Genomic DNA, 23,973 nt, shown 5'->3' with positions numbered 1-23,973 from the left:
TGGCATAAGCCCTGCAATATGCCCCAGCATGTCAGAAATTCTCTTTTTTATTCCTCTATTTACTGAAAATGGGGGCTGTGTGTGACTGCAAAGTCAGTGAATTATGAGATGCCATTAGGTTATTACAAACCCTTCATTCCTCTCTTTGTACATTTCACTTGTGGCATTCTTTTCAAAAAGATATGTGGTTCATTAAATACATTTTAAAATCCTCTGCAACAGTCCTTTTATAACATTTTGATCTCTTGTTGAATCTTTTGTTCCACAGTCTCCTCCCCTGAGAGTCAAAGGCTTCCTCATTGGTGCCCAAGCAATCTCAACTTGTTCGTCCTGTAACGAAGGAGTGGCCTCTTGACTCCTGCAGGTAACCATGGAAACAGCAAGTCACTTTGGAACCTAATTTCTTAATAAATAAATAAATACTTCTATGTTTAGGAAATATATTGAAAAAATACACTGTCATCATGTGCCACTTAATTGCAAAAGATAGTAATTCCCTAGATTTGCATACACTTTTTTCAGTGATCACTTTTGTGTGACTAATCAAAACTCATTTAATCAGGTATTCAGATTTTTTCACCTGAGTGTTGCATGAGCAAAGCAAAATTATTTAAAGTGATTCTAATAATCGATCATACAGTAAATAGGTTCATTAGAGAACCATGACTAAAAAAAGGCCTATTACTTACTTTTATGATGGTTTTTAGGATCACATCAGTTTCATGACTCACTACCCTGCACACTTGAATTATGCTTTTTGACTTGACACCTGTAATCACCCCTGAATGAGCCTGTTCCAGTTTACATCACAGCGTCAGTCTTAGATGCAATCAACCAAAGCATGGTGTTCCAGTTCCAGATAGCATCCTTCTCCATATTTGGTGGCTCTCTTTGGAAAGTGACACTCTTATACGCTGTAGGATCAGAGAGGAATTTTCCTCCTTTTGAATCTAACAAGGGGTTGCTTCAAATTATGTAGATGCTAAAAGCATTGACTCACTGTGCAGTTGAAGATATCATCACCCCAATGTTGGTTTATTCTTCTTATCAGCCTCTGGAGTCTGCTCATTTATTGGAGTGTCAAAACATTTTCTTTTGAGACTTTCATAGCTCTTGTAGATCTTATATGTATTAGCTTCTCTTGTGGAGAGATAGACTGCTCCTTGGTCAAACAAGCATCCTGATACCATGAAGTCTTCCACATCCCATTCATACTGTGGAGCCCAAGCCTTTTGATCCAGAAAATCAGGGGTTTTTAGGGGGACACTTAATCTTTCTAGGAGCCATAAACAAATCAGTATCAGCAAGATTTCTATGTTTTGGAGTCAAGGCCCCTGAATGATTACCTGTATTCTCCATGGCCATGATGCTGGCAGAATCAATGCAAAAACGGAAAAGATTCACTGCAAATCAGTCACTCAGTCGAGATGCAACCGTCGTCCAGTAGCACTACAGAAATATCTGTCAAGATGTAGCACTCGCCATCCCGCAGTCACAGTTTAGTATATGATGACCAACCATTACATCAATTTAACAACTTCCTTGACTATATACGGGTTTTCCTGCTGGTGGTGGGAGCAGGGGGTGGTGGTCTTGGGAGTCAAATGGCTCCAGCACACACACATATATACATGCGCGTGCACGTGGAAAAGGGGTATCTTATATATTCCTGTTGTTCAGGGACGTTTGATTTTACAAAGCACAAAGGACTCCACAAAGTCAAAACCTAAACTCAAAGGGACAGGGAGAGAGCGCGCGCCCGGGGGGTAATAACATGCAGCCTGCTCATACTCAACCCAGACAGTTTCCTTCGAAGGAAAATAAGATGAGGGGAGGGGGTTACTGAGATTGGTAAGATACAGAGCTTCAGCAAAGCAGACACCAAACTGGACGCAGTGAGTGATGAGGACTGCGGTGCTGCGAGGTCCCAAAATAACTGTGCAAAGGATCGCTTTAAAGGTAATAAAATCACTCCATATGGTTATGTGGTCAAATAATTTCTTTGTGAAGTTTTCATAGTTCAAAGGCTTGAGATGGGTGAGCAAAGAATCAGTTTTCAACAAAAGTATTACATTTTGTTTCTCTGCAGATGAGAGCGATCACTTTTGGACAGTAATTTAACCTGAGGGCAACTCACAGAAACAACTTTAACGGAGTGAGCTGGCAATACATTGCGCGGGGCAACTACACTACCATACAGCGGATAGCGGTTCTGAATCTTTATTGTGATGTGACAGCTGACTGCGCCAAAGTGGCGCTTTTACGCACAATGGAGGACATTTTACGCGAGCAGAATAGTTGGGCACAGAATGTTTCCTGGAGCAACTCAAGTCGTGGAAATGAGAGCCATTTAGGAAACACCACAGTCAATCCTTTGAAACGAAATGAAGAAGTGGCCAAAATTGAAGTTACCGTCCTTGTCCTGGTGCTGCTGCTCGCTCTGACCGGTAACCTGTGCGTCCTGTGGGCTATCCACGCCCCCAAGCACAGCCATTCTCGGATGTATTACTTCATGAAGCACTTGAGCATCGCAGACCTTGTTGTTGCAATCTTTCAGGTCTTACCGCAACTCATTTGGGATATCACATTTCGCTTCTACGGGCCGGATTTGCTGTGCAGGCTGGTCAAATACCTCCAGGTCGTGGGTATGTTTGCATCTACCTACATGCTTGTCCTCATGTCCATCGACAGGTGCTTGGCAATCTGCCAGCCACTTCGCTCCGTGCACAGGAGAAAGGATCGCTTCTGTGTGATCGCCTCTTGGATGCTCAGCCTGATATTCAGCACTCCTCAAGCGTACATATTTTCTTTGAAGGAGGTCGGGAACGGTGTGTATGACTGCTGGGGGGACTTTGTACAGCCATGGGGTGCCAAAGCATACATCACATGGATGAGTCTCAGCATTTACATTTTCCCAGTGGCAATTTTAAGCATTTGCTATGGCTTAATATGTTTTAAAATATGGCAGAATTTCAATTTAAAAACGAGAAGGGAGCACTTCCTGGCTCTCACTCCAAGGCCCTCCAAAGGCGCCCATCCCCTCTCTCAAGTGAGCAGCGTGAGGCTCATTTCAAAAGCAAAGATCCGCACAGTGAAAATGACATTTGTAGTGGTCCTTGCCTACATTGTGTGCTGGACTCCCTTCTTCTTTGTCCAGATGTGGTCTGCATGGGATCCTGCTGCACCAAGAGAAGGTAAAGGCACACTCAGTGTTTATTTATTTATTTAGTTTGATGCATTTTTTTTCCTGATATAAATCTCTGGTGCATTCACCAGAAGCAGTGATTTGCCTCATATATGTAGCCTATTGGTTTGTGAAGATATTACCCCTATTTTAGTGTGCCAAGTGCTCAGTGACACAATAACTAGAGCATCATGTTTGCCCAAGATTTATATTGGTGAATTTATTGGCCATAAACCTTGTGACAAAAAAATATATCTGTTTTTCTAAAACAATATTTCAGTCTCATACATACATCCTTCCACCTCACAATATTTCTTTGGGCATGCATAAGCAATCCACTTCACTTCCAAGGCAACACAATGGTGTTTAACTTCAAACTTCCCCAGAGTGAACAAAAATGAATGGGGGTGTCATTTACAGTGGTTATCAGTTCAGGGAAAGTCAGCGGGAGAGTAAATGTACCAGGACATCAAAGAGTTTCTATCTCTGTTCCCAGCTGTGGTTTATATAATTTCCATTTAACGGCATTCTTTGTTCAGATTTGCCCCTCATATCTTTTGAGTTTGCCATTAAAGGCAAGAGCAGGGGAGCAGAAGTGCTCCACAACCTTTCAAGTGGTGTTATTGGAGCAAAATTGCACAAGTGTTCATTAAGAGCATCCAGAGATTTAGATACAGGCCAGACTTGGCCAAGCTAATCATCTCCCTGTTTTTGTCTTCCTCCAAGCAGTTTTGCACAACATTAGGTAAATAAACACATTAAAGCCAAGAATGCATGCACTGTACACAACAGATGTAAAAGTGTATGTTTTAATAGGGGCCCCTAAATTGTTTTGATGGATTGACTCAACCGCTGGGCTATTTCTTATTACCAGTTAGCATGATAAATATTATTTGTGACTTTTCAACATGGTATTTTGGAAAGCATTTAAAAGCCATGATTAACATGTCATCAATGTGGACATAATTTATATTTGTTTCACATTCATACTGAAATAGAAACACTAAACTATGAAATAGTGAACTCTTCGTAGCTGTCCAGTGAAAACCATGTATTTCCAAAATGTTAACTTTTCATAAGCTAAGAAAAACAGACCTGTTTTCAGCTTTTTGACAATTTTTTTTAAATAACCCAATGTTTGTTTTAATGGTTTATTCAGCTTCAGTAGTAGAAGAATCTTCTAAACTGTAAAAGAAATACAAACTCTTTCAGTTTATCTAAAAAAAATCTAAATAATTAAATATGGAGAAACATATAACTATAATAAATTTGTTATTGTATAACAGATATTAAAACAAAATCATTGTTTAATGCACCTTTTATTACTGACAGTCATTGCGATGTTACTGAATTTTGCAATAATGAACAACATTTGGAGCAGTTTCATGAAAGGTGGACTGGTCGAAAATGTAAACTGGCTGTTATGGATATAATTCATGTTAATTTCAAAGAACACTTAAAAAAAAAATCGTCAGTCCAAACCCAGGTGTGAAAGTAAAGCCAATTCAAATGTCACTGACTTTCTGCTGATCTTAACTGACTTACTGCATTCTCTTTGAAGCAATGCCGCTCAGGTTAAGACTCCAATGTAGGTGAGTTTCTTTTTGCTGAGGGCAGTTCAGTCAAAGTGTAACAAACACTCTCCTCCAGGATCCACTGATTGTGAAGGACTTTGTGCACTCATGCAATGTTTGTTTAACTTTTTATCCTCAGAATTATCTTTGATAGAGTGCGTATTCTTAATCAAATAAGTGATGGCAGTATCTTCGCAGTCCTCCTTTTGATTTCAACATCACCCTCTTTCCATTTTCAAGAGCTGTACATCATGATATTACAGAAGAGCAGCCAAGATTCATGTTTTTCTTTCACTTCTGGCAGAACAAGAAAGTGGTGAATGTACTGTAAGTCAAAGTGAACTGTACCAGGGCGAAAGGAAAAATGCTTGAATGCTGTCATTTTGTGGTATTTATTTTTAGAAGAACTGCGCTTCCTACTGCACCAAATAATCTCAGAACTCTGGACAGGGTGTTTGACTTATCTGTTGAGCACATCTTATAACTGTGACGGGCCATTTGGTTGACACTGTGCACAGCACACCTCTCACAATAAAGCAAAGGACTATATAGAGCACCATGAACAGAACAGGTCAGCGTTTTCACTTGAGGAGAGAAGAATACTACACACACTAAACCTCCATCATCCCATTAAGGATTAGAAGAAAAAAAAAATTCCACTGTTCAAGTGGCATGCTTCTTCAATGTGCTCTGTGCCTCTAACGATTAGAAATTTAATCCATTGAATGAATGAGAAAACAAGGTGTATTTCTCCATCCAGGACAGCCTCTTCTAAACGAAGTCATTTATCATGTTTGTGTCAAGCAACTTAAAATCATATTTGTGTGGCATCCATCAACCTGATGGGAATGTCATTAGTTGTGCAAGTATTTTGTCATAAACTTAAGTATTGGACAAACTTTTGACCTGATGATGGCTCTAGATGAAAGGTCAAGGGTTCAAAGTTATTACAATTCATCCTCAGGGGGACCATGAATGTCTGTACCAATCCATCTAATAGTTGAGATATTTAAGTCTGGACCAAAGTGGTGGACCGACCACCAGACCAACCGACAGACTGACATCGTCATCCCTATAGCCATGACACTACAAATGGCTGAAACACTTAAAAGTGCAGCTCAAAGCACACACACACACACACACACACACACACACACACACTCACACTGAGTTTGGATGTCAGCCCACAACCAGGTGATTACTAAAACAACATTTTAGTCCATATCTCAATACTGTCTGACGTCTCTACCATGCCTGTGGTACACAGCCCCAAACCCATTGGTTCCTATCTGAAGATGGAAATTTTTAAAAATGGCTCACAAATATATAGTTTAATTTTCATTTTTAGCAAATGTCACTCAAACAGGAGGAAACTGTGTATTTGTTGGGGACAATTTTCAGCTGTGGACTTGCTACATTAGTGAGTAAATATGGTATATGTGGAATTGACTCAAAATAAACTACAGTGCTAATGTTCATAGTAATGAATTAATGTCACCCAGTGTAACGGTGTGGATCACTGATGTGATTTTAGTAATTTTTGACAACAAGGGAGCTCCATGGCACAAAGGAATAAGATATATCAGGCTTTGGCTACACAGGCAATACTGAAATCACCATTACTTTTTACTCCTCAGTTTTGTATTTACATTGTAGGAATGCACATATCAAGTATATGTTCTTCTCTGTCTCTCTCCCTAGACATGGCCTTCATCATTGCCATGTTGCTGGCCAGTCTCAACAGCTGCTGTAACCCCTGGATCTACATGTTCTTTGCTGGTCACCTGTTCCATGACCTGATGCAGTGCTTCTTCTGCTGCTGTAGACAGTACCTGGCGGCCTCCTCCAGCAGCTGTGATCGACAGTGCAGGCACACGACCAACTCTGCCACTTACGTTATCAAAAACACCAGCAGCCAGAGGAGCCTCACGCACACATCCAGCACAGGGGGACAGGGACACTGAAAAGCCATCTGAAAGGCACCCAGGCTTTCTGTAGTCGAGTAATCCGGCAATCATGCAAGTCCCCCATTTCAGGCATTATCTGCAGCGGCCATTGCAACATGTTTCAAATTGAGCTAAATAGACGTAAACCTACTGTGAGAACAAGAGCATTGTGTCCAAAATGTGATATAAAGTGAAGCTTCTACACCAGCTAAATCTCTATGTATGTGTGCTGTCCCAAAACACCAAATCATATATTTAGCTTATATTGTAGGCTTTAGCATTTCAAGATTTATCCTCTGTAATATATAATCAACCATGAGCATTTTCAAAGTTGATTGTATGCTTCTGTCCTTCAGTCTTAAATCTTAAAGTCTTGTTCCGACAGTTGATGTCCTGATAATTATGTTAATGTTGCACAAGGAAATTCTTTCTACAAAGCAAGGCAAAATTATTATTTGCATTTTATGAAAGGTAGAGGTTTGGCAGATTACAAAAATATCTTTCGCTGGGCACAAATTCAGTTATATATATATATATATATATATATATATATATATATACCTGGCATAAGCAGTGACAAAGATGGCAGTCAGGCTGTGATAACAACAGTACTTGACTGACACTGTGAAGGTGGTGTAGCTGGCTTTCTACACCCTATCCAGACTGTGTATGCCAGCAGGCTCTGCAATCATGTCTTCAAAGTTGACGTAAAGCATACAGAGATTTATTTACTGTGTTTGGTGATATAAACTTAAAGGGAGGGTCAGTTCACACAAATCAACATATTGTCCCTCTTATTCTCTGCAGTATCTAGCCGTGCATTACTGTACATATACCTCAAGTACATAATATGATAATATTCATATCATAGTGACGACTGTGGATTGAGGAGACATTGTTTCTGGAAAAAGATGGAAATACTGGGTTTTATGAATGCATTTTTTCAATGCTTTGAGTGTCACTAACAAAATACCATTTATGTCTATTGTATGAGGGTGGTGGCAGAAGTGTCAGCAGCAGAGATCTTAAACCATCTGCAAATAAAAAATTAATCTGTCTACATAGAAAATACATTGTTTTGTGATCTGGGTAAACGGACCCTTTAAGGGTTGACTTAAAACTTAAAACTTACTCAAAATCAACTATTTGAAGCTTCCCAGTTAACACGCAGAAAGCTTAAAATCACTACCAAGATTTTTCCATAAAAAGTAAAACATATAAACACACACACACACATATATATATATACATAAAACACTTTGCAGATCTATAAACCAAAGCACTTGTTAACAATATAACAATAAAGAACACCGTGAGTATCTTCATCTTTTCTTAAAGCAATGTATGACCTAAACATATATATAACACACACACATATATATATGGCTGTTTTTAATTTCAGCCATGGCCCTGCTCTCTGACTGAAGGAGCAGGCTGAAGCTGAAGCTAACATAATGAAACTACAGAGGCCAAGATGAGAGACTGGGTGTGTGGCTGCAGTCAGAGCCACAGAGGGCAGTGGAGGGGAGTTTTAAACTGAAACGCCACTCAGTGTTATTCCAATCCAGGAATGCCAGCAGGCAGCTGCCAGTGATGACTACCTCAAACTGTCAAAGATACAGAAGGCACTGCTGACATACCACATCAAGTACAGGGACACACACACACACACACACACACACACACAAACACACAATAGCACTGTGACTTAAAGCATTTCTCAAAGAGGGAAGAAAGCTCATGTTGCATTTCACACTGCCCTAAGAAGTTGCCATACTGCACAATAAATAGTCTGTACAAAAGTGTATGATCTATGGAGAGATCATGTAGGATGTTTTATTAATTTCCATCCACACCCACAGAATAACAGAAAAAGTAATACTTGAATGTTGTTTAGATAAACCTATCTAAAACCCAAGTTATTAAATACACAACATAGCAAAAATGTTTTTAATCCATAGCTTTTATTGCCAATTCATCCTTTAAGAATACATTTAATATAAGTGGGTCTTCTTTTCTACAGAGCTAAATATTCATAGGTTTGAAATCAGCTACTAAACTTACATTCAAGTAGTTGTATATTTTTGTTTCTTGAGCTTAAACTCTAAACTGCAGTTTAAAAATGTAACAAAATATAAAACCAAACCCAAGTATTATGACATAAAGATGATACAACAACAACAACAAATTAGGCTGAAATTACTTCAAATTCTAAAAATCATCAAGAGTCGTAACCCCACTATGATATCAGTGTGAGAAAAAGTACTGCATGCTTAACAAAAAGGGTCACTTTCGGCATTTTAGTTTTCTTCAAATCAACCACTGTAACAGAAGTTATTTAAGAAACTCCATTTACTTACACTGATGTCAGTTGTTAAGAACTCTGATCCTCTTTTTGGTCTCGCCAAAGTGATTTCACACTCTGAGAATGAAATAAAGAATTACATAACCTTCTTTTTGTCACTGTGTCAGGTCGAAAATATTGTTTGAAAATGTCACAAGCCTTGTATAATCAATAAAAAGGACCAGCAGATACTGTTGGACTTTTACCTAAGGAAAATAGGTAATTATAAACCATTTATGTTGAATTAAATATTAAAAACTAATTTATTAATGCCCACTTGGGCACAGTCCAGTAGAACACCAGTGCACTTGTGCACATAACGAACAATCCCAGTCTGGATGTGTGAGTCTCATTCTTTGGCCAGGTGAATGCTGAAGCCTCCACAGCATCTCCCAGCACTCAAGAGGAAGGGACGCACAATGATGCCCAGCACAATGCTCCACAGGCTCTGTAGCCAGCGGGTGCCAACAACGATACACTGGACACAAGGACCAACCATCCTGTCATAGAAAGAAACACAGCAATTACAAGGAAAATCTTCCAAATTAGAAAAGGAAAGATATTTTCTCAGTCACAGTGGTATTGAGCCATGCAGCTAGTTTTAGTTAAATTTTTTAGATATCTGTTTTCTGAAGCAGCGTGGACAGGGAACTGAGAAAAAGTATTTTCCTTGCCCAAAACCTAGGACATTTTATACTGTTTTCTAACTTTATTATTTTTTAACTTTTGGTCCAATCAAGCTATGAAGCCCTCTTGGTTCTTTCCAGCCATTTCACAGTTCCTCTTTTTCCACAGCACAGCATACACATATTATGTCCTTTAACATATTTCTTAATATAATATAATCAGAATTTCATCACTAACAGTTAAATCAAGGTTACACATATTTAACAAAACTACTTAGCATTGCTCTATTTCTGTTCCTTTAGTATAAAACCGGTTAGTATTATGGATGAAATCTTCAGGGTCATTTTTCAAATTTTATAAAACTCCCACCAGAGCAACAGAAGACATTGCTGTTGATTGTAATTTTTAGCCATGCTCGCGACATGGCTGTCGGTCGGTCGGTCTACCACTTTGGTCCAGACTGAAATATCTCAACATTCAGTAGATGGATCGGCACAAAATTGTATAGAGACATTCATGGAATGAAATATCTCAACAACTATCACATGGATTGCCATGAAAATGTGTACAGACATTCAAGGTCCACAGAGGATAAATCCTAATTACTTTGGGGATCCCCTTTTCCTCTGCTGCCACCAGTCCAAGTTAGCATGCTAACACCAGCATGCCTAAGTACAGCCTCACAGGGCTGCTTGTATGGATGTGTATTATTTAGGGATGTGAGCACCACAAACTTCCATTCACCCCCATGTTGCTGGGGTGGAGGCAGAAATTTCAGCGCTGGATATTTCAAAACCTGGCCAAATTACACTAACACTATCTGTATAGCTGTACGTGAGAAAAAAAACTGTTACATGTTTTTCCCTTAATATGTGCAGGAAAGCATGATTTAAACCTACCAGATGTGGAAGCAGCTGAGGATGGCGAAGAGGAGACCAGAGATAATTGACACGGGAATGGCTAGAAGCACTGTGACTATCCTATAGATCCAAACCCTAGACACCTCGAACAGAGCATTACTCCAGATCCACACTCTGTCCCCACTGCGCACTGACACTGGCTCAGCAATCACATCCTCAAATGTCACCTGGAGACACAAAGAGAAAGTGGTGCTGATGGTACAGAGGTGAACCGATTAGTCATATTACTGTTGAACGTGATTCACCCTCAAAATAAATTACATCCACTGGAGGACAGTGCAATCAGCCAAGTAGTTTCTTGGTTCTACATGCCAATGATTTAGTGTTATTTTATTATCAGCTAATTCACTGCCTGTGACAAATGCACAAATGGTCCATAAAACAAGGTTCAATAGAGCCACTGCACAAGAATGCAATACCTTGAGGCAGTCATTGATACCTCGGGGGTCTCTGACATTAATGAGAGGTTTAGTATCGCTGATTTCCACTAGTGTAGACGTGTGAATGTCTTCCTCTTCTTCCAGAGCAGGAGGAGCCTTCCACAACATCTGAGGTTCCTCCCCATTATCAAATTCATCAGGGTCACTAGAGTCCCCCAAGTCAATCTCTACTTCCTCTGAATCTTCCCCTTTCATCATGGTGTCCGTCCAAATATGTGAAGAAAACACAGTCCAGAGAGCAGAGTGAGTGCCTGTCACTTCCCTTACAGCTCAGACTTAGGCCGCTGACTGGACAGCTCAGCTGGTTGTGTAGTGAAGTTATATTGGGAACATTATGGTGCCCTGGATGGTATTTGCAGATGGTCTTTCAAGTGAAGATCATTTTCCTGTGCCATGGGAGGATAGGAAGGAAAGGGCGGGATATAAATACTCTAAGCATGGAGGTGGCTCTGTATACACTGATACAGCCCACTGGGAATGGAATCATACAGACACACAGAAAACATGAGACAAATCTGCAAGCATGAGAACAAAAACAGAGTAAAACAAATGTTTAGCGTGCACGTCATGTAACTTCCAACTGGATTATTTAGTGATACAGGTATACTTGCCCTACTAATTCTAGGATTTAATTCATTTTAAAGTCTCATTTTTATTTCAGAGAATTGTCTTTGTGTCAGAAAAGGGGTTGACTTGCAAGACAATGCTGCCTCCCTCTGGCCTGTTAATGGAAATTAAGTGTCTTCTTCAGAGCAATCAGATGTGTCTGGGCCCCGTTCTTGTGTGCAACACTGACCTAATAACCGTTAGTATGCAAGATTAATTTTCTCAAGAATCAAATGTAACGATTCTCACATACAACCCTAATCTTCCTAATGGGATTGGGATTGAAAGGGAGAAGCATTATTAATATTTTCTTTGGACCCTCCCATTGATTTGGAAAAAAATGCATCACTATCCTCTCAATATCTCAAAATAATATGACACCATTGAATTGTTACAACCCACTTTGCCATTGATAATTGAAAATTAGCTGTTGCAAACACACAAAATGATATGTTCTGCTTACCAAACATCCCAGCCATTATTCATTTTTGAACCTAGACTGGTCTCTGTCACTTTATATATACTGTACTATAAATGACACATTTAACTTTTAACATTTAACTGTTAACTGTTAGCTTCGGCTTTTCTGTTAAGATGTAGAATAAAGTGAAGGCAAGACCTACTGTAGGCTAGTGAAAGACAACGCACTCTCTGGTGATATATGTAAAACAATAACTAACAACAAAAATCCATGTCTATTCTGTTTCTCAAAACTGCCAGACTGATCCTGTTATAGCTTCCAGTTGATTTTGATGAGGAAAATAAACACCAGTTGTCCTTGTGCTTCTGTAGTTAACCCTGTATCGCCAGTTGTATCATATTTGCTAAATGAGTTTCTGAGGCCCTACATCATCAACATGATTAATACTTTCCTGAAAAACCTGTTGTATGCAATCTGTCTTCTTCCCTCTGGTGGCTTATGGCAAATTTTGCCTACCACAAGGCAAAATAAAAAAGGTAGTAAAATAAGTCCCTGTTTGAAAAAAGAACCAAACCAAATGAAATTTTCCAAATGTTCCAAATGCAATGAGCAATATTTGTTTTTGTTTCTAGAATAAATATTGTTGTGACCAATAAATTGCCATAAAAGCCTGATACATCAAATATGATACAGGGGGGAAAAATCATTATATGTGAATGGTTTAAAAAAAAAATTCTGGCTATTATTTGATTTGTCTTCCCTGCTTTACCAAAAAGTTTAGATACCCTCCTTTTAGCAAAATGAAAAAATACTTCCCTCCGCATTTCCTGACCCCTCCCTCCCCTCCTCCCATAATTTCCATACTGTCCCTTTCAGAAACCAAATAATTGTTCAGCTGTGACAACGCATTACTGCCTTGGTTTGCTCTTCACCAACAGTATCAATCACAATGCAGAAGCAACAGGAGATATATTGCATGTTATCACAATATCCTCCTCAAGGCCCAGATAGAAGAGCGTTCTCAGGTCTCTGTACTCTGTCTGGTGTTAAGCGTGTTTCGTAACATGCTTTTAAGAAAAACCCTTTCACCTCTGTCAACCTTTGGACCCATTAACCAGTCATCCTCACTGCTATTAATAGGTCAGCTATAAATCCACAGAGTTAGACCTCATCAGACTCTTCTCAGCTACCCACCAGACCTTCATCAGAAGACCATCTCACACTTCTCTCATCATCATCTTCACCAAAAAATGACCCAGTACAGCAGCTGGCAATGTGATAATCTGACAAAATAATGTAAATATACAAAGTACCCCCCTGCAGCAATGTCCTCACCTCATATACTACCATCTGCAAATCTACAAAATAAAATTCAGGTGTATGCTACATTAATTTTAAGAGGCATACTTCCAAGAGCCCAAACTACTACTGAATACGTAACAAACTGCACATCTATTCAGAGTTGAACATGAGCGAGCTACTCTACGATGACCACTGCACAGTTGCCATGGTATTGACCATTTCTGCCTGCTGGATGAAGACACAGTGTATTGATGACAGAGAGTTTCCTTTGTCTGTGCCAGAGACGATGGCATGCTAATGGACTGCGCACCTCGCCAGATGGGGTTTGTTTGTGTCCGTGGCTGCACAGGTGAGGTCAGTGGAGTGCGTGAGTAAGAGAGAGAGAGGGAGTGGGAGAAGAAGGGAAAAGAGAAAAAAAGGGAAAGAAAAAGACACATTTCACAGCTCACTGTATTCATTGGCCCATCTCATGATTTCCCCTAGACATCACATGTTTTTGGGAAGGTTTCAAGATAAGTTACTGGACAGGGACATTTTTGGATTTTGCTGCGATGGTTGCTCTGTTGTGAAATTCTGAATCGATTTCAGCCTCTTCAGCTGAACTCTCCATTTGACAATAACAACAAGTACTAGGGTTATATTTGTTGTGAAATATATTAACACTCTGTATATGAAAAAGTTTGTGTATTTGGTCTTGTATGATTCTGGCTCCTTATATAAAGATTAAAAATAACTTTTAAATATTTTGTATGTGGTGTTAAAGCACCAGAAAATCTTAAGTATTTCTCTATACCATTAAATAGTGATGCCTAAATAAGCAACAATCAAAGTTAAAGTTTTTAAAAACATTCTCAGGTATTATTTTTGGGAGTTTAACTCTGTTAGGGCCATCAGATTTTGATTCACATTTGGATAAATCCTGATTGGTGCACAGAAGTAAGTGACATCAATGTTTTGCCACCCACTTCAAACTAGCAACTCTCATATGACACAACCAAACTTATTGAACTTTGGCATAAAATGTAGAAAATAGATTTTCAGGACATTTTATACACTAGGACCCAAGGTTTCTCTCACGTTTGTGGCCTCTGTCCCTCTCATGACCTCAGCACAATAACATAATGTGACGATAATCTGAAATCTGTATCAGGGCACTTTATTTAAGACAAAATATACATGCAATGTGCACATGCAAACTGTACATTTTATAAAATATCTACTTATAATAGATTTTGTATCTTCTTTGTATATGTGACAGGTGTTGCATGTACAGACATTACTTAGTTTTGGAGGCCAAAAGAGGTGAGAAAAGCTGCCTCAGACCACATACACATGTTAATCATAATCACATCACTGAGTGGAGGAAATGTGTGTCTATTTTAACTAGTGCTTTGATTTAACTCCACAGTTCATACCCTCTGATCCCGACAGCAGCAGCTTATTTGGGGCATGAGGGATGTCAGATAGTGTTCCTGCTCGACACCTGTCAGTCCAGCTGTTTTCAGTACAATAGGTCAGACTGATTATTTGTCAGGTCTAGTTAACAACGCATCACCAATTCAGTGCTTCCATCTAACACCACAACAGAAAAAAAAACGCATTCTCTGTCCAAAATCCCCCTCAAACGCCAAACACCAGTATCACAAAATGAACCAGCTGCAGTTCAGTTTCAGTATCACATCGTTACACTTTCCTGTGGACATGAAATTAAGTTTTGTATGAATTACTGTATGTTAATATAAACATCTAAATCAGTATTCCCATGTGCATGAGATCTACAACACTTACATTAAGGCGTTTAAGCAACAAATTGATAACAGGATCCCTTTTTTATTGAAATGTTGTACAAATTCAACAAGAATGCTAAAATAGCAGTATACTACTGAAAAAACTATTGTCAAAATAAATATTGTATATCGTGACAGAAAATACTATCTGATATCTTAAACCAGCCAATTTGTTTTTTGCTGCTACATGGGGAAAAAAAGATTGTTCTCTTCAAAATTGGATGCAGTAAAACTTTTTGTCACAGTAAGTTTGTACTAACAATGCATACCAGAACACAATTAAAGACAGAAAGATGTATTGGGTTATATAATGTATACACACTTCCCGTCCACAAAATATTGATTATTCATAACACATTTTTAAAGAATAGTTAACATTTGGGGAAATAAGCTTATTTGCTTTCTTGCTGAGAGTTACATTAAAGGATTGGTTCCTGTTTCCCCCATTTCCAGTCTTTATGCTAAGCTAAGCTAACCGGCTGCTGGCTGTAGTTTCATCTTTAACGGACAGACATGAAAGTCTAACTCTCAGCAATAAAGCAAATAAGTGTATTTCCCAAAATGTTGATGCAGTCAGCATCCTGTTGCTCATCCTGGGCATCGGCCAAAATGACATACACGAGACTGAACGCTGAAATGAACAATGAATGCTCAAAAAAAAATTACAATCATATTTAGACTAACGTTACTATCTGTAATGTTCCTATATTTTATTTGGACCATTGGCTCCGTGATACTAACTAGCTAGCCGTTTGCAAATCACCCCATCAGCCAACACCACGAAGCAACCAACGTCAGACCCACAGAGCGTAGCCAAGCCACATTCAGCCGACCAACCAGCTTAGCTTAGGTTACAGTTAGCTAGTTGGCAGCCCCTGCCTTGCATCGCTCTTGGCTAGTAAATCAGTCCACAGGCTGTAATAGGCAACCGAGAAAGTCAGGGAAGGTTTCATTTTTTAAGTGCAGTTACAACCTGTTCACACATTGGGAATGAAAAGCGATTAATACATGTCAAAAACTACGTACAGTACCTTTAAGTACAGCCAACTAACAAACCACACTTGGCTGAGCTCAAGTAATGAATTCACATTTTCTCTGTGAGTGTGTTTGATCTACAATGAATGCTTTGCAAAAGAGATGCACAGTTGATGTGATTGTCTTGATTTAATAAAAGCCGCAACTGAGGTGGGAGGTCCTTCACTTTAATTAGCAACTTGTGAAGATTGCTCAGGCTCAAATATTCATTAGATGGAATCACACACTTTGGAAGATTGGTGATGAAATGGGCAGTCAGTGCTTTGAACTGTATTGTCATCAACCTTATTGCCCCCTTTTTTATATCATCGTATCACATATAGTATATAGGATTCAAAAGCTAAAAGGCACAAAAACTTGATTGATGTGATTGAGTATATCTTGGATTCTTTTTGAGCTTATAGATTTCTCATAGAGTACAAAATGTTCTTTGTGTTTTTGTGACACAGCTATATGATGTTTACACTGAGTGAAATATTCAAACCCAAGACTCAAAAATGAAAATATTCTGGATTTCTTGTGCATCGTTTTAAACATTTGCCAAAAATTAATCCAGACATATTTGGTACCTTTGCAAACTTTTGGAACTTTACTGCAATTTTAAATAAAGCTCTGCAGGTTTGAACAATGTTTGGGTGCACAGCATGAGTTTGTAATGACTAATGTAGACAGTATTTAAGAGTTGACTAAAGTGGACATTAAGAGTGCAGTTAAAACTTTCAACCTGTATGAGACAGTGTGTAATTGTATGTGTACAGTATCTATTTGTGTACAACAAACCTCCATGCAAGTGTCATATATTTGCACACTGTATGCGTGTTCATCACTGCTTGTTCTTGGCTGTATTTTATTATGTTGGCTTTGATAACAATACCTGGCTGTGCTGTTATCAAAGTTGCATTGGTACTCTGCAGCAGTGTTTACAGCCAGGGACCATAAAATGGCACATTGTCATCTTGCTTTTCACATATCTGGACGTCTATAAATTACTTCATCTCGTGTTTCTGGATTTCAGTTTGTTTGTATGTGTGTTGGATGTCCTTTCTCCTGCCTGTCAGTACACAGTCTTTTACAGTTGTCACTCCTCAAATTGTTATTTCTCTCTTCACTGACATTCCAGTGACAAGCAGCATCAACATCCCTCCTCATTTGTCACCATTTATCAGCTTGTCTAACCGATGGTATCCCTTAAATCTAATCTGTGTGAGATAATCTGCATATTCTCTCAAAATATTCACCATAAATACATCAACATTTTATCATGTATTTTCATTGATTGATCTGTGAAGAATATTAATGATTAACCTAGTTTAACAAGAACAAACTGCAGGTACCATAATTTTATGTGTACAGTATTTGACAAGTAGGTCATATTCATAGAAACATGTATGGAAATAAAGATTATTTTCTGTTAATCTGCCAGTGCACACATATTGAGAGAGCATTAGAGACAACCACTTCAGCTGTTATGAAATGGCATTTTCTCCTTACATAATCATGTGTTAACTGGGCTCAGTCTTACAGGCTTTTCATAAATGAACACACGGATGACCCAGAGGTCAGGACACAGAGAGTCAAAGCTTGTCTGCACAAAATGACAAACACACACAAAAAAGGTGCACATGCAGGTACCATGTTACTGGTTCAAATGTCACCTTTTAGTGCTTTTTTGGTGATCAGACAGAGAGGGGAATTTCACTTTTATATCTGAAAGCAGTTAGCTAGCACACTTATCCAAAGCGACTTACAGAGAGTGAGCTCAAGGATTCTTTAAAGGATAACCCACATGATGGATTTCTAATGGGGAGGCTGGCTGTTGATCTCATGGTTACAGGACAGTCTGATCATTGCCCCTTCACTGTTACAGGCTGTCAGACCAATGTGCTAAGAAAATGTGAACATATTGCTTGCAAGTGATGTATAGTAGGATTAAATGCTTATTTACTCTACATAACTGATCAAAGTATCCAGTGTTAATTTAAAGAAATAAGAAACAACGCATTTTTGAACAAAAAGTGATGTCTCTTGAGTACAATAAATACAGTTTACATAAATTCCTGCAACATAAATACAACATTGAATTGCTTTGAATATTAAGAATATTTCTGCTATATTGATACCTCATATAAAAACAAGTAGAACTTATGAAAAATGAATGACTGCTCATTCTCATCCTCATTATATATCCCTCATTTCTGAGATAGCATTTACCTGTAGATCTATATACTGATTATATTGTCATGACTTACTATTCAAGTATAATGTGATATTTGTGTTCATTACTTTTTAATAAAATAAATGTACCGATTGCAGATAAACAATAACTTTGCTTTAGTAGCTAGTAAAAATGTGTAACTTTATTAGTTTTACCACAAATACATGAACATTAATTTAATGTAAGAAACTGTGTCCATTTGCTTTCTATTCCAGTATTGTTTCTGAGTGTAATCTTAAGATAAAAAGAAAAAAGTATGTCAAGTTTCATAAACGAAATCTGATTGTTTATTTTTTGATGCCGTATCTTAGCTTTTACTGGATGCAAATACAGTTTACAGACATTTTGCAGACAGTCACTAAGTATTGTTAACCCTGTGGATCACTTTTTTATCTTGTAGCTGTAATAATCCTGCAGGTTACTAATGCTGTGGCACAACAGTGAGGTATATCTAACTGAACTCTTCTGGGATCTGTCCTGGTATCCTGAAACCAGTCTGCCCAGTTTGATCCAGAGTGCTAGGACTGGATGTGGCAAAGCTTGCACGTGTCTCTATTGTGCAGCTGGTCCTATGGAGGAATTGCAGGAAGTTCTCATGGCCTGAGCCCTCGTGGCTGGAGACAGCCAGCTCCACTGGCCGGGCTGAGTAGCAGCGCCTGAGTTTGCAAAGTTCCTCCCTGATCTGTCGGTTAAGAAGCCCATAAAAAAATGGGTTAATAGCAAAGGAAGAATATGCCAGCCAGGTGACTGCTTCCTCTAGGTCATCAGGAATCTTGGGTGTTGCGTCTAGTGTCAGACGGAGGTGGAAGGCAAAGTAAGGCAGCCAGCAGATCAGAAACTGGCCAACAATAACCACCAGAGTGAGAGCGGCTTTACCTCCACCAAAAGTCCGGTCACACGTAATCCTACGTGGGGCGTTACGGGTTGTAATGATGGTAGTCTGGCTGTTTATTGAGTCAGAGCGATGCTTCAGTTGACTGTTTGTCCACAAGGGCAGAGGTCCATGCTGGCGGGCAGCCATACGGGCCACCTTATACACATTACAGTACACAGCAAAAATCACAACAGCAGGCAAGCAGAAACAAGTGACGGTAAAGAGCACAGAGAAGACTCGTCTGTGGTCACTGTGGCTCCAATGCAGTGAGCAGTGTGCAGCACTGATGGAGCTCAGGCTGCTGTAGGACGGCCAGCCAAACATGGTGGACAACCCCAGCACAGCAGATGCCACCCACACCATCACTATCACGGCTGCAGTCAGCTTCAGCGTCATCTTGACCTCATAGCGCATGGGGTGGACGATGTAGTAGTAACGCTCCACACTGATGGCTGTGATGGTGAAGATAGAGGCAGCTATGAGGATTACATTGAGGAAGACGAAGACCTGGCACTCCAGCACAGTGAACACCACACCAGCAAAGTACGGAGAGCTGGACACAATCCCGAGAGGCATGAGCAACATGGCACACAGCAGGTCCACTGCACACAGGTGGCACACAAAGGCAAATTTCCTGAGATGAGGGGCTTTTATTACAACAATCAGAACAGCAGTGTTAGCCAGAAGTGCCAGAACATTCAGGGTCACCATGAAAAATATCCCTGTCAGGTCCTTGAAGCGTGTCTGTGGGTTCGGAAGGGTGCCCAGTTGTCTGCTGGGAGCTGAGGGCATCGGTACCAAAACGTTGGTGCTGTCATTGTACTCAGGGGTCAGAAATGAACTGTTGTCCTCCATAATTCATAGTAAAGGTTTCAAAATACACATCTGTATTGCAGACTCCCCCATTGTTCAGTAATGAGGCCAAAGGATCCTTCAGACATCAAATGAAATCTTCACTCCTGTGTTGGAGAAAATAAAGTCCATTAAAACAGGATATTTAACATTTATGGCAAATCATGTTAAATAAAGACTAGATTAAATCTAAACCTGCAATAACTAATTCTTTAGCCACTTGGGTGCAGCGGAAACAAGCTTTGAACACACGAGCATATTATCACCAAGTTGATATGGCGAACATGTTAGCAAATAGATTCCTATTTACACATCTAGCAGATACGGAGCAACATCATTAGCATTCATTTGGAGTCATGTTTCTGGCTACCTGGCGAATGTAAGTCCAATAATCACTCTCTTGTAGTTCTTTTAGGCAGATGGACGCACTCAGTAGTGTTAAAGGGGTTCTCAAGCAATTTAATATTGCACTTCTAGTTGCGGGAATCATGGGTCACAGATTTTATAAGATGGTCAAAATTGAAGCAGCTATGACTGAGATATCTTGACTTTCAGTCCTTGGTATGGGCTAAGCTCCAAAAATGTTGGATCCTACATTTCCCATAATGCAACTGATGTCATCACTTTTTTTATTCCCTCCCTGCCTGGTAAACCTGTACATCTTTCAAACTCTATACCTCCAGTTTGTAACGCAGGCTTTCTCTTAACCCTGATGACATCACTATGACATCATCAAGGTTGACAAAGCTCCAGAGCCACAGAGGACATTATACAACAAGTATTTTTCAAGCTGAGCAGTACTAACCGTGACAAGTAAACTGATGTTTTGGCATATAACTGGTGACGCTCCCCTTTACGTCCTGTCCAGTTTAATGTTTCTGGGAAAGGCACACAAAAATCTCACTAATACATCAAAACAGAATTTTTTATTGATTACATTAATACCTAATTATGTGCAGTACTAAACCCTCATTGTATTCATTATTATTCATTCCAGCAATAATGACTGATATGAAATGTGTAAATATAAACATCCAGAGATCCTCACTGCAGCTTAAAAGTACCTTACCTTAAAGGTATTGGAAAGTTAATCAATAACTGTTTACGTTTGTGGGAATATTTAAGAAGGCATACGCTCTATCTTTTAGTGAGTGACAGACATGATCAATAGGAATAATTCATGGAGGACACCCTGTCTTTCCTCCATCCGTCCCCATCCTTTTGAAATGAAAGATAATGAGTGTGCTTGTTTTAGCCCAGCTGCAGGGAACTGGCTGCATTGATTAATATGTGTTCAGTGCCACCCTGCATCGCACCATCAAAGTGGAAACCTCTTACTAGGACAGGTTTGACCCCCGATCCTTGTGTAATTTCTTTTGAAAAACAGCCAGAAAGCATTGACTGAATATACGTATATTATGTGTTTTCTGTACATTTTGATTCAAGAAAATGCAGCAAATATCTGAATATAAACATCTTCTTCACGTCATTGCTTTTACAGGTTTTCTTCTCTCTGTATTGTCTTTATTAATGTGCCTCTCCATAGACGTATCTACCATCTTGCACTGATAATCATAATCAGGTTTCAAATGTATGACTGTGGAGGATGCTGTGTCCTAAATACATATGCTTGCTCGCTGCCAGGGATCCACTGATGCTCTCCCCTGCAGTAATCTTCTCTGGTGGACAGCTATTGGCATGCCACGTTTGCAGTGAGATTTATCCCCGGGCAGGACTAGTACATGTACATTATCATGAGATTTATCCCCAGGAAGGACTAGTACATGTACATTATCATGCATATTATGTAAGGATGTCCTCATTTTCCAGATGCAGCACAGCATATGCTACATCCTTTAAGTCCACGTTTTACTGTACTTGATGATCATCATTTTCAGCCACTAGTCATTTTCAGTTTGTTTAGTGCTTTATAACCTTTTGTTATTTTTAATATTATTAATTCAACAGAGAAACAACCAGTGGAGTCTGCCTCTGCTGTAGTTTTTCTCTGTTACTACTTTCTGAGTAGATTAAAAAATTTAATTAGAAAATTCTTGAGGATGAGGAATTATGCAGGTTGTTTAATCCCTCACAAAGCTGTGTAACAGAGCATTTTACCCTGTTCAGGGAAACCCCATAACCCCACCCTTTGTGATGACCTTCTTAATTATGTTAATGTTAATAACCTATTTTAAAACACATAAGTTGATACATTGCAAGTGATTACCATTATTTTATATCAAATGTAAAAGTAAAATTAAGCATTAAATCTCTCAGATTTCAGTGGCTAAATGGGATATTGTAATGAAAAAATAAAAAATGTGTTCCAGTAGATTTAAGTTAAACAAAAATGTGTGAATTGCATTACTCTAGGATATAATTGACCTCAGTTACATTTAAGGAATACAAGACAAAACAATCATATTGGATGAAGTGCAGTACATTTCCATTATTATAGCAACATTTTGATGTACATATGCTGATATTGTAATAGCAGAGTCCAGTTAGGAGCTATATCAGATTCCACCAAGATATCAAAGTAAAAATGACAATTAGCAATAGGCCCTATCCTATCCAGGTACAGCGTGCGTAACCATGTGAGGGTCGGCTGCAAAACTGGAGGAGTCATTACAACACTTTTTTGTCTGGTTTGTTATCCATAATGCTAAAACTTCATGTTTAAAACCACCAGAAATCTTTAATAATTTTTAGATATCAAAGGTTTATAATATCAGTTCCCCTGTGTTAACCTAATAGACTAAATTTCCACAATTATAATAAGTTCATTAGTGACTAAAATGTCACCAGATTGCAATATGCCAGGCCCATACGGATCAAAGTATGATTTGTAACACTGACCTTACATTTTGTTGACTGAAACATCCCATCTCAGTCCTCCCCGCATTCTCAAACACATGGACTTCTGTATGGTGCTCAATTTATTCTGTTTGTAATTCTCAGTCCTCTTGTTTATTCTAATGTCAGCTTCTGACACATATAACAGAGAAATGATGGAAGAATTAATAAGAAATGCTTCAGAACTAAACCTCTCAGGAATTTGGAGTGATAACATTATAGAGAAAAACATGAACGAGCCTACTGTATTTTTTTCTTTAATTATCAAATGCACCAAATATATTGTCAGTATTTGTATTCCTTTATATCAACTCCACTAATTATCAAAGAAAGGCTTACTTACATAAAAACATTTTGACAAACATTTTGAAAATTGGCTGTGGCTCCTCCAAAACGTTTTCTCTGAGTCTTGTAAAGTTGAGTATGTCCAAATCATGGTGATGACTCCTTCAAATGTATCAAAGTCGTTGCTCAGGTGTTGGTTTCAGATGTATAAGAGTGCTGGTCCACCTTGCAGAGATCTCTCAGGAACTATGCAAAAAGTGTGATAAACCATGAAAACGGCGGATCCCCAGGGAGAGCTGACACTACCAGAGAGAGAGGTGATGTGTTGTGCATCCACTGAGATAGCACAGCTGGTTTGAGCAAAAGGTGGGGAGGAGCCAGCAATTGGTGATTGTCATCTTTCAAGAGAAGATGACTCTGTCAAACCGCCACCCACTAACATTAACCATGTCAAACACACACACACATCAGTCAGCATGTGGCCGTGACTGTCACACACTGTCCGCTATGCCTCTGTCTTTACACATGCTCCTCTATTCTCCTCTCCGAAGCTTCTAAGAGAATAAACAGACCCTGGTTGTATTTGTTCAGTCCATTCACCAGTTTACACATAGTGTTTTCTTCTTTAAATCGAGTCACTCTTATTTCTTGATTTTGCCCCCCCCAACAGTTGTAGTCTTCTGGGAGTTAATCATTGCTTGCAGA

The 23,973-nt window shown here is 39.1% G+C and overlaps 3 protein-coding genes across 8 annotated transcripts; 1 reads left to right on the top strand and 2 right to left on the bottom strand.

Annotated features, from left to right (window-relative positions):
- The first annotated feature begins 1,810 nt into the window (after positions 1-1,810).
- oxtrb (oxytocin receptor b) lies at positions 1,811-7,773 on the top strand. Its single transcript, XM_044166474.1, is given in 4 exon segments — positions 1,811-1,959; positions 2,090-3,194; positions 6,460-6,671; positions 6,673-7,773. Coding segments are annotated over 3 exon segments (1,221 nt in total). The 5' UTR covers positions 1,811-1,959; positions 2,090-2,269; the 3' UTR covers positions 6,757-7,773.
- An 876-nt stretch (positions 7,774-8,649) lies between these two features.
- Positions 8,650-11,399, bottom strand: zgc:172270 (uncharacterized protein LOC100136849 homolog). The gene is made up of 3 exons (XM_044166517.1): positions 11,015-11,399; positions 10,575-10,762; positions 8,650-9,548 (listed from the first exon to the last, which is right to left on the bottom strand). Exons 1-3 carry the CDS (start codon positions 11,231-11,233, stop codon positions 9,398-9,400), a joined length of 558 nt encoding a protein of 185 aa, XP_044022452.1. The 5' UTR covers positions 11,234-11,399; the 3' UTR covers positions 8,650-9,397.
- Positions 11,400-18,187: 6,788 nt separating this feature from the next.
- On the bottom strand, positions 18,188-23,953 carry si:ch211-213o11.11 (probable G-protein coupled receptor). Of its 6 annotated transcripts, none has more exons than XM_044166414.1 (4): positions 23,327-23,953; positions 22,987-23,115; positions 20,933-21,005; positions 18,188-20,234 (listed from the first exon to the last, which is right to left on the bottom strand). In XM_044166414.1, the coding sequence occupies exon 4, from the start codon at positions 20,128-20,130 to the stop codon at positions 18,853-18,855; it is 1,278 nt and encodes a 425-aa protein (XP_044022349.1). In that variant the 5' UTR covers positions 20,131-20,234; positions 20,933-21,005; positions 22,987-23,115; positions 23,327-23,953; the 3' UTR covers positions 18,188-18,852. The 6 variants fall into 6 exon arrangements, with proteins under 6 accessions (XP_044022349.1, XP_044022375.1, XP_044022383.1 ...); XM_044166440.1 differs by having other exon boundaries at positions 22,992-23,115; XM_044166448.1 differs by having other exon boundaries at positions 22,987-23,112.
- Positions 23,954-23,973: the final 20 nt, after the last annotated feature.

The sequence above is a fragment of the Siniperca chuatsi genome, linkage group LG2 (genome assembly GCF_020085105.1).
Source record: "Siniperca chuatsi isolate FFG_IHB_CAS linkage group LG2, ASM2008510v1, whole genome shotgun sequence".
Classification (NCBI taxonomy): domain Eukaryota; kingdom Metazoa; phylum Chordata; class Actinopteri; order Centrarchiformes; family Sinipercidae; genus Siniperca; species Siniperca chuatsi.
The sequence above is the reverse complement of the archived record's forward strand: the minus strand, read 5'-3'. Positions and strand labels throughout refer to the sequence as shown.

Excerpts from the sequence above, each read along its gene's own strand:
- si:ch211-213o11.11 (XM_044166414.1), bottom strand. The coding sequence starts at position 20,130 with ATGGAGGACAACAGTTCATTTCTGACCCCTGAGTACAATGACAGCACC.
- zgc:172270 (XM_044166517.1), bottom strand. The coding sequence starts at position 11,233 with ATGATGAAAGGGGAAGATTCAGAGGAAGTAGAGATTGACTTGGGGGAC. Across the intron at positions 10,763-11,014 it reads GTATCAATGACTGCCTCAAG|GTGACATTTGAGGATGTGAT; the intron begins GTATTGCATTCT and ends TTGTGTCTCCAG. Across the intron at positions 9,549-10,574 it reads CTCAGCTGCTTCCACATCTG|GATGGTTGGTCCTTGTGTCC; the intron begins GTAGGTTTAAAT and ends TTTCTATGACAG.